The sequence below is a fragment of the Streptopelia decaocto genome (genome assembly GCF_964273445.1).
Source record: "Streptopelia decaocto genome assembly, chromosome: 3".
In the NCBI taxonomy this organism is placed as follows: domain Eukaryota; kingdom Metazoa; phylum Chordata; class Aves; order Columbiformes; family Columbidae; genus Streptopelia; species Streptopelia decaocto.
The window spans coordinates 113380532-113391184 of NC_138656.1; the positions used below are offsets into that span (position 1 = coordinate 113380532).

General features: G+C 44.9%; 2 protein-coding genes across 3 annotated transcripts in view; one reads left to right on the forward strand and one right to left on the reverse strand.

Moving 5' to 3' along the window:
• Window positions 1-1683, forward strand: part of FKBP1B (FKBP prolyl isomerase 1B) — a 48498-nt gene extending 46815 nt beyond the window's left edge. For both annotated transcript variants that reach the window (XM_082047378.1, XM_082047379.1), the window contains exon 4: window positions 1006-1683. In XM_082047378.1, the coding sequence (XP_081903504.1) occupies window positions 1006-1134 (129 nt within the window). In that variant the 3' untranslated portion in view covers window positions 1135-1683. The remainder of the gene's footprint in view (window positions 1-1005) is intronic.
• A 3873-nt stretch (window positions 1684-5556) lies between these two features.
• SF3B6 (splicing factor 3b subunit 6) lies at window positions 5557-10393 on the reverse strand. The gene is made up of 4 exons (XM_082047377.1): window positions 10234-10393; window positions 9568-9686; window positions 6730-6868; window positions 5557-6235 (listed from the first exon to the last, which is right to left on the reverse strand). The coding sequence occupies exons 1-4, from the start codon at window positions 10261-10263 to the stop codon at window positions 6146-6148; spliced, it is 378 nt and encodes a 125-aa protein (XP_081903503.1). The 5' UTR covers window positions 10264-10393; the 3' UTR covers window positions 5557-6145.
• Window positions 10394-10653: the final 260 nt, after the last annotated feature.

A 10653-nucleotide genomic window follows, 5' to 3' on the forward strand; every position in this document is an offset into this window, starting at 1 on the left:
GAATCTCGGTACCCCAAATCTCAACGAGCACTGTACTGTTACCTCTGGAGTAAGAGGAATCAGCATTTCTGGCCATCCCAGGGGCAAGGGCTCTCTGCTGGAATAAGCAGCGCCTGAGGTGAGATGTCTGCCCTCAGACTTGGGCTGAGTTTAGGGCAATAAGGAAGGAAGGATCTCACACCTCCTGCAGCTGGCTCTGGCATAGGCAGGATGGGCCAAACTGCACATTAAAAAGTCTTTGTTTGACTCCCAGACTGGTTCTGGCAATTGAATAACTGCTGTGAGGAGTCAGGAAACCTACGTCTGAGCTGCTTGTGGCAGCTTCGGCTTTCTTCAAGAGCTGAAAGATTACCCTGATGGTCCTAACTTTCCTCGATTCTGTAAATCACACAGTATCACAGTATGTTTGGGATTGGAAGGGACCTCAGAAGATCGTCCAGTCCAATCCCCCTGCTGGAGCAGGAACACCCAGATGAGGTTACACAGGAAGGTGTCCAGGCGGGTTTGAATGTCTCCAGAGTAGGAGACTCCACAACCCCCCTGGGCAGCCTGTTCCAGGCTCTGTCACCCTCACTGAGAAGTTTCTTCTCAAGTTTAAGTGGAACCTCTTGTGTTTCAACTTGATCCCATTATCCCTTGTCCTATCATTGTTTGCCACCGAGAAGAGCTGGCCACTGGAGGAATATAAGGCTGCTGTTAGAGGATGTAGGAAGGCAGCTAGGATAGCCAAGGCCTCCTTAGAATTAAACCTGGCGAGAGGGGTCAAGGACTGCAAAAAGACCTTTTTCTAATACATAGCAGATAAAACATAACACTAGATGCAATGTAGGCCCACTGATGAATGGGGCGGGTGCCCTGGTGACAGAAGATACAGAGAAGGCAGAATTACTGAATGCCTTCTTTGTCTCTGTCTACTCTGCCGGAGGATTCTTAGTTTTCCTCCTAATAATGGTTTGTTTGTTTGTTTGTTTGTGTTTTCTCTCTTTTCCTTTCTCCAAACCCCAGATGAGCTTAGGACAGAGAGCGAAGTTGACCTGCACACCTGAGATGGCCTATGGAGCCACGGGCCACCCTGGCGTCATCCCTCCCAACGCTACTCTCCTCTTTGACGTGGAGCTTCTCAGGTTAGAGTGAATCTTCTCCAGGGAGTTGGCTGGAAACATCTGTTAATAACCATCCATTCGTTCTCGCTTTGCCAGCAGCGGGGGGGATCTTCACTGGGATCCCAATCTTCCCTGCTCGAGCTGTCCTATCAGTCGCGCCTGCCGTTCGGTTTCTTACACCTTCCTTCTCTTTTTTAACTTCGTGGTGTCCGTATTTAGAAGCTTTTGCTTTGGGGAAAAATGTGTACCGTTGTAACATTTTCAAGTTGTACATTTTATTTAATTTGCATGTAAGAAGAATTCACAGTGATGATTGAAAATATATATAAATATAAATATATATATATTCCTTATTGAAAAACCACTGCCTTACTGTACACTTAAACCAAGAAAAAATATAAAACACAAAAGGTGCTCAAAAACAATCCAATGTACGCTTTGTACATGAAGGGGCATTAGCCAAACAGAGTTACCTGCGCTGCCACTTTTCTCAACTTGTACGTTTTGCTTGCTGCTGTTTTAAAAAAATACTGTCTCATTTAAGAATTAAAAGTATATATATAAACCAATAAAATCTTGATACTTTACAGTTTCTGTTTCCTGTTTTTCTGCTTTCCTCTAGCCACTGGAATTCTTTTTGGTGTAGAAGAAGTTCTTCAAACAATCATCAGCCCGTTTGCTTGTGACTTATTTCTCTTCTTATATGAAATGCACATAATTCCATGTGCTGCTTCTGTTACAGCTGCAGAGTGGAAGGTCTCGGAGGGACCAGAGGTAGCAGGGATGTGCAGGTGAGGGCTGCTGGGACAGAGAGGGTCCCCATGGCCCCTCTGGCCAAAATTTGGCTGCTGAAGGGATGGAAAATGATGCTTCTCAAAGACATGCAGTGCTGGGCCAATGCTACGCATTTACAACGTAAAACCAGTGTAAAAATTCCTACTGGAGCTGAGAGAGGCCAGAGAAGAGCAGAATTCTGTGCATCTGCCTCACAAAGCAAATCTGAACCATGGGGTGGTGTGGCCACTAAACACACCCTTTGTTTTTTCAGGCTGCGTTTTCTGATGCTGTTCACACAGCCACAAACTTGCTGTGCTGGGCTCTTGGCATTTGAGCCTAAGCGACATTTATTTCATTTGATAGCCATATGTATTCACAAAGTGCTGGAGATGGGAAGATGCACAGACTGGCGTTCACCTGGTTTTAGGAGCAGGACCCAAGTGGAGAAGCTGCCTCTGTGCTGCTATTTTGCTTTACCTAATTTGATTTCTCACATTTTGGCTTGCTTTTCCCCTTTGCTGTAGGACCAAAAAAAAGGCATAGTTGGATCACAATTTAATTTTTATTTAACTTGACTATGAACTATTTGCATAGTTTTTAACTAATGAATTATTTGACGGATTTCAAGCAGTTGGTGAATTATTTCCTTGCGTGAGGCTGTGTAAGGAACCAGATCACAAAGCTGCTGTAAGTGATACCTCCTGGAGATAAGACACAAAAGGAGCACAGAACAGCAAGACTGGTAACGTGGCCAGTGACCGCAGCTCGTGCTCTTTCTCTAGACGTTCATTTCACCCACAAAGCTGCATTTGAGTTTGTTAATTAATAGGCTTATAAAACCCATCTCTTACAGATAGTTATTCACTGCGGGTTGGTGGAGGGAATTTCTTCTTGTCTCCCACGCTGTAAAGAGACAAAGTGCCTTTCAAGATCCTTGGTGGAAATGTAGGATCACTGCACCAGTGAGGTTGCACATCCACATTTCACTAATAGTTCTTTTATTTAGGGTAGGCTAATTTTCTGTTAATAAGTAGGAAATCAGGCCTGCTAGGGTATGAAGCCCAGGAGCTCTCAAATTCTTTTTCAAGGTCCCAGTCTCTGTTGCCACTGCCCTGGCCACTGTGGCTTGGGCTGGTTTCAGCGCTGGGCTGCAGATCGCAGGTTGTGTCGCAGCAGTCGCAGGTGTGAGCTCTTGTACATGTCTTGGTTAAATGTAACGTGGCCCTGTCACCCCTCTCAAACACAGGTCGATGCAGCACATCAGTCTAAAGCTGCTCCTACCGATGGCCCCATTTAAGTTAGTTGCTCATTAAAAAAAAGAGAAAAAATAATAACAAACAACAAAGGGTCTGGTATGGGACTTTTTCCGAATGCGTCCAAAGTGAGCAGCGGTGCCAAGGATTGGCTCAGCGTACCTGGAACGGCCTCAGGTTGCACCAGGGGTGGTTCAGATCGGATATGAGGAAAAATTTATTCATGGAAAAGGTCATGAAGCATTGGAACAGGCTGCCCAGGGAAGCGTGGGAGTCACCATCCCTGGAGGGGTTTAAAAGGTGCACAGATGAGGTTCTTAGGGACATGGTTTAGTGCCAGAGTTAGGTTGTGGTTGGACTCAATCTTGAGGGTCTCTTCAAACCAAAACGATTCTGTGGTTCTATGGTCATCTCCTGCTCCTGCTGCTGGGGGGCTCCTGCTACATCTACAGCAATAGGTGGGGCATCGCTCTGCCCTTCGCTTGGTCTCTTACCGTGCAAAACACGTTCCTGCCGGGCTTTAAGAACTAATCACATTCCGTCTTATCGTCTCTATCTGCAGAGCTGCCGTGCCCTTCCCTTTTGCCCTCAGCAGTGCAGCCCAGTCATTACTGAGTCTGTAAAATCCTTATTACGGCTGGCTGATGAAGCTCTCTCCCTCATCACCCTTTCTCTGCAGAGACCTTTGTTGGAAACACAGATTATTACATTTTTCGTGCCAATTTCATTTAAAAAAATCTGAAAGGAAAACTAATTGTGCTTTGTGATACTTAGGGAAATTAAGTCTTCAAGGAAATGTAATCTTCAGCTCTTTATTTGACTGCAAATGCGTTAATTTATTTAATTGTATCATCGATCAACACAGTACATATAATTATTACCACTATATAATGGATTGGAAAAAATTTACTGTCATTGCCCGTGTAATCAGATATGCTCTTGTTACTAATTTCTAAACAGCATCGATGGAAAAAAAATGACCTTCCAGGCTTAATTTCATGCCCTACTTCCTGAAAAATTAAATGGGAAGTGAGCACACACAAAAACCAGCACAGATGCAGAGTACGAGGCTGGTAACATCTGCCTTATTTGCTGCCCCCTCTGCCATTCATATAACTGAACTCATTTCCCTGTCCTTTGATATTACATTTCAAACAAAATCTTGAGCAGACCTCATCAAAACAATCCTCCGGGCATTCGATTTCCATTCCCTCTGTCTTGCAGGTACAAATTATTGCTTCATTTTACATGTGCAGGGACATTGAAAGCCCTGAACAGGCACTAGAAGAGAAAGTATGAAATGGAATATTTAATGAAAGGCAGCAGCTGAGCTCTCTGAGAAATCAAAAGCTGCTGATCTGGAGGATCCATTGAAGGAATTTTTATTAATCTTATTACCCTAAAGAATTGCTTTTTATATATGTTTTTCAAACAGCATCAAAACAGGCGCTGCAGTGCGAGCACCGTGCTCTCTGCTATTGACAGAAGCGATGCGGTATTTGTGTGTGATTTTAAACAAGGCTGGCAGCATCTTCCACCATTATCAGCACTTTGATAGTTTAATTAACAGTATTTATTATTATTTATTAGAAGTATAAATCCAGCATGCTAACAAGCACCTCCACTTCCTTTTACAGTGAGGGGCCTTCTATACAATGTCCAGCAAGTGGTGTAAATGGTCCCACTTACCCTAGTGTTTGGCACATGTATGTATATACATGCCATATATATAAAATATATATATATGTAAATATATGTGTATATATATATATCGGGGGTTTGTAACCTTTAAAAAGCGATGGATGTTCACACAGAAGCAAGCCCTCCAACAGGATTTCATTCATTTATACATTTTTAAGACAAGCTGGTTTTCACCTGGGAAACCTGGGTTTGTGTTAATCTGACAGGCATGACCCAAACTGGTGCTGGAGGAGCGACTGCTCACCCAGGAACGACAGCAGCAGATCACACAAGCTTTGCGTGACTTCCTTTCCAACAGGACACGTTACGTGCACAAGTAGCAGAGCATAAAGCAAGCCTTGATTTAAAAAAAAAAAAAAAGGCAGAACTATATATAAACATTTATTTTTTTACTAAACGGACATAAGAACAGCATTCTTTAAGTGACAGATTTCAATGAAAATCTAAAGATAAGAAAATGGAAATATATGATAGTTCAAACACACCGAGGATAAAATAATCGCACTACAGGTACCTAAAATTACCACCATCTCATTTCGCACCATTAGAGCAAGATTATTTTTACTGCAGCTTAGCAGTTTTGTCTCAATCACTGGGAACAAGATGTTTTGACTGAAGTAACCCAAGCAGTTGGATTTTTTTAACAGGCCATTGACTTTCTACGGTTTGTAAAACAAACTTCTTTATAAACATGGATTTGGGCTTGTTTTGTTTCTAGTGAGAAGTAGCCTAACAATCACATAATGGAATTAGGCTCCTTGAAACACTGCTGGAGGAAGAAAAGGCGCAATAATTTGTGTACAATATGTACAGGTGTGATGAAGTATCAAACCATACTTCTTTTTTTTAAGAAAGCACAAAAATCCCTGTGGCAGGGAGAGGAGTAGCAATATTCCATTTTCAGAAAGTATCAAGTGAGATCCGGCTCCACGTAGGTGGTTCTCGCAGAGCTCTTGGCATTAACCGGCTGCAACGCCTGCAATCTGCCCCAGAGACCGGGCAGAACTTCAGGGGTGCGAGACACTCAACGGGCTGCGTCCTGCTGTGACCGGTCCTGATGGAAATGGGACTGTGGTTGTGCAGCGTTGACCAGGTCACCCTTACAACGCGGAGAAGCCATATGCATTTACGGGGATTTAATCTTAAAGCAGATCTTCTGATGTTTTACATGTATTTAATTCTAACGTGAAGATCTAAAGAATCAAATTACAGCTCATCGAATAAAAAAACGTTACAGTTCATTGGGTATTGCTATGTTTAGTTCAAGAACTCAAGGGCAGGGCTTGCAAACAGTTTTCCAAAAAGATCAGCTTATTTCGGTGGGTCTGTATTAATTCCATATTTTTCCTTGAGAAGCTTAAGCTGTTCCTCTTTCTTCTTTGTGTCCATCTTTTGGAATGCCTGTAATTAAGAAAATGTGAGAAGATCAAAAAATAACCTCATCTTATGACACGTTATCTCCCTATAACTGCAACCAACATCACTGTGAACTACATCAACACCGCACACAAACAGCATTGCTTCCTTATGGCCCTCGGAAAACATCACAGTTCCGTGGACACCGTCAGCAACAGGCAGAACATCAGGAACCAGAGACTTTCCACCTGTAAACAACATCTCACATCTTGTTGCAACTGCGCCCTTTTAAGGCCCCTGCTGCCTCTTCTCCCAAGTATGCTCACTAGAAGCAGAGTTTTTCCACACTCCTGCTCCAAACGTACGTTTTCTTGGCACATAAATCACCAAGCAAAGATTAAATCCTAAGAATTTGTCCAATCCACTCCCTCTACCACTTGGGATTTATTTCTTAAATATATCCAAGCAACTGGCTTTTCAAACTTTTTTTTGTGTTAGCTATGTTCACAGGTAACTTAAAAACCCCCAGGTGTACGTACCCTGTTTGCATTATAGTACAACACGACAAGGTATCTGTTGCATACGTTGAATCCCGACAGGTGATCACAAGCGTTTTTGGCATCAAAAATGTCTTCATAGACCACGTAGGCTGTTCCTCTAGTTTCGGGGGTGTTTCCACTGCAGAGAGCAAGATCAGTTTTAACATTAAACAAAATAAACATAATAGTTCTATTAGTCTTTAGCAGTGACTGAGATTAGATAAACTGAAGCAACTTCGCAAAAAAATAGTTAGTTATTTTTTTCAGATATTAAAATACCTCCCTGCTTTCGCAACACTCTCTACTTACAGTTCAGGGTCGGATACGACAGAAAAGGTGAAAGAGGCATGTGCTGCATTATGCTCCTCAGTAAGGGAAATTCACCTCTCCACAACAACTATCAGGAGCTGAGGCTGCCATGGGTGGACATATTGCTGGAAAGCCTTTTAAGTTTTTATTACAGCAATTAGCTTGTTTTATTTAATGATATGGGGCCAGGCAGTCAGTTAATGGCCGTCTGGATCAGATGTCTCCCTAGGATGGAATATGGCTCTTGGCACATCACAAAGTCAATTGAAGAGGGTCCGAACAGCCCCACGGGTGCACAACCACTGCAGAGGCACAACCAGCACCCACCGCACCATCAACCCAATTGCCTTTGCCCGAGGGACAGGAGACACGTCTGGGCACATCACGCTAACGAGCCCAGAGAGACTGCAGAGCTCGCAAACCCAGAAGGTCTCAGCTAAAGGATCATCACAGCGAACTTAATAATCAGAAGAAGTGTCTGTGAGGTGCTTGCTTCTGAGAAGGGAACTCTCGAGAACAAATGATATCACATATATCCACACTGGGACGTGAACAAAAATGAAGAGGAGAACGGGATGAAAACTGCAGAACGCACAAAAGTCTTTCCAAAGATTTTTGTTCCACGTTATGCCTGGTCTCACAACGACACCAGAATTTCTGTGGAAAACAAGGGGAAACCCTGGCCCTGAACAACCGGCCCTGGGTCTGAACGACAGTAGGTCCCCTGCCCACATTTGTTTCCTGAAGGTGATTCTACACGTTAACATTTGGTTCTATACACTGAACAATCATTTTTAATCACTGTGGCTCTGGAATGAGCACATCTATTTGGGGTAGTTAGGTTTGGTCTGTTTAACTGTTTCTGTATTTATATCCTACATAGTCATAACAATATCTTGTGGGCTAATTACCTGCCCTGGTCTCAGAGCATGGGGAAACAGAGAGTGATGTAAATGACAAGGGCACATTCTGCCCCAATTCGATCAGCAACCTAGTTGAGAACTCAGAGATACTGCAGGTTATTTTGCAAACATCCAGATAAGAGCAGCACAAAAAAAACCCCATATCAAATATAAACTACACTTCCTTTCTATTTATACATCTATCGAAATGTGACTTACAATGTTTTTAAGTATTAAAAACAGTTCCATTTCCTCTCCCTCCCCTTCTTAAATATTTTTCAAAAGAGAAAAAAAAAAAATCCTTTTATATGAGTGTCAATACTCCAACCATCCTTAATACGGTTCTCAAAAGCTCTACCTGAATTCCATCTTCAGCCAACTCTTTCTGCAGAACATAATACAAACCAGACAGAATTATGGTTTAATTCACAGCATTTCGACAACTCAAGATAACAAGGAATACCAGAGCTTTGGTCTTCAGTATTTGAAATAACTAAAGAGAAGAGCATCAGATTTGCTGCAGACATTGAATCACAGAATAGTTCGGGTTGGAAGGGACCTCCAAAGCTCATCCAGTGCCACCCCTGCCATGAGCAGGGACATCTTCACCCAGATCAGGTTGCTCAGAGCCCCGTTCAGCCTGGCCTGGGATGTCTCCAGGGATGGGACATCCACCACCTCTCTGGGGAACCTGGGACAGTGTTTCACCACCCACATTGTAAAAGATTTCTTCCTCGTGTTTGGCCTGAATCTCCCCTTCCTTTAGTTTAAAACCATCACTCCTTGTCCTCTCACAACAGGCTCTGATAAAATAGCTGTCCCCATCTTTCTTATAGGTCCCTTTTAAGCACTGAAAGGCCACAATAAGGTCTCCCTGGAGCCTTCTCTTCTCCAGACTGAACAACCCCAGCTCTCTCAGCCTGTCCTCCCAGCAGAGCTGTTCCAGCCTCGGATCATTTCTGTGGCTCCTCTGGCCCCTCTCCAACAGGTCCATGTGTGTCCTGTGCTGAGGGCTCCAGAGCTGGACACAGAACTGCAGGTGGGGTCTCACCAGAGCAGAGGGGCAGAATCACCTCCCTTACGCATAACCTCAGTGCATTTTAAAACAAAATTACAGTCAGATCACTTTATCCACAGACTACGAGGCTTGGGGACAAGCTATATCTGACATACAGGCAGTTTATGGTATTTGTTCCTGGCTGACAGGTCCAGTAACAACAGTAATATCTCTATTTTTCCTTTAGTTAAGGATCTAATAATCATTAAATACAAAATCTGGTTGTATTCAACTTTTGCCTTTTTTTACCTTTAGTTAAGGTAAAAGGCTAGCTGTATTTAAGAATTACTTAAGAAAGTAAGTCTCTCATATTTTTACCAAGTGACCAAAGTTCATTCAAATTCAAGATTTTTCAATTTATCTACTGGCAACATTACTTTCTAAGAAGTTCACAAATAAGAGAAATATTATCACCTCCATCTCTGGCCCACAGGGATACTGCTAAAGTACATTTAAATCTTTCAGCTGTGAAATCCAGTTGCTATTTACTGCACTAAGAATGCTGACATAAGACAGATAAAACTAAAGCATATCAAATCCTTCACTTTTCAAAGAAATATAAACACTTACACTCTGATTTGCCGAATAGGTCCGTATTTCCCAAAAATATCATACATTTCCTCCGCTGTGATTTTATAGGGCAGGTTCCTAATATACAGGATCCGATTGACTTCTGGAGGGAGCCGAATCTGATGGAGAAACAAGCAGCGTGTTACACCTGGAGCGCTCACTTTAAACCTTACAAGTAGCAGCCTGCTAGATCCTGGGGCTAATGGCACTGAGAGAGTCCGTGTGCTCCACTGGTCCTTTTTTTAACCCCCCACAGACACAAATTTCAAAGAATGTCCTGAGCTGGAAGGACCCACAAGGATCATGGAGTCCAACTCCTGTCCCTGCACAGGACAACCCCACAGTTCACACCGTGTGTCTGAGGACGTTGTCCAGTCTCTTCTTGAACACTGTCAGGCTTGGGGCCGGGACACCTCCCTGGGGAGCCTGTTCAGTGTCCAGCACCCTCTGGGTGAAGAACCTTTTCCTCATGTCCAACCTGAACCTCCCCTGGCACATCTTCCTGACATCCCCTCGGGTTCAGCGAGCCCTGCCCGGAGGGGGAAGCGGAAGGAGCCCAGAGGCGGCGGGAAGGCCTGTTCCCTGCCCCGGGCCGCTGGACCCCTCCTCGCCTCACACCCCGCCAGGCTGTCCGGGAGGGCTGAAGAGAGAAAGGAAAGCACTCACATTGGCTCGCTTGGCCGCTTGCATCGCCATGGCGCCGGCAGGAGAGAGGGGACCGCGGCCTGGGAGAGAAACCGGCACAAAACGGGCCTCCGCCGCGAGAAATCACCTCAGCGGGAGCCCCGGATGCTATCCCAGACTGCACCGCGCCGGAAACCCCGCCCCTCAGTCTCTGTGCCCCTGCGCTGACGAGCGGGGAGGGGGAGGCGGGGACGTGACCTGAGCGGCTACCCCGCCCATCTCCCCGCCCCCTCTCCCTATGGCCCCGCCCCAGGCCCGCGCGGCCGCTTCAGCCCAGAGCGCGGGATCGCGGGTTCCCCGGGCCCTGGGGCGCCCCCTCCCGGCAGAGCGGGGCCCCGCGGTGTGTGCCGGCCCGGCAGCGCCGCAGCCAGCGCCTCAGGAAGGGCAGACGGAGGCTCCTGT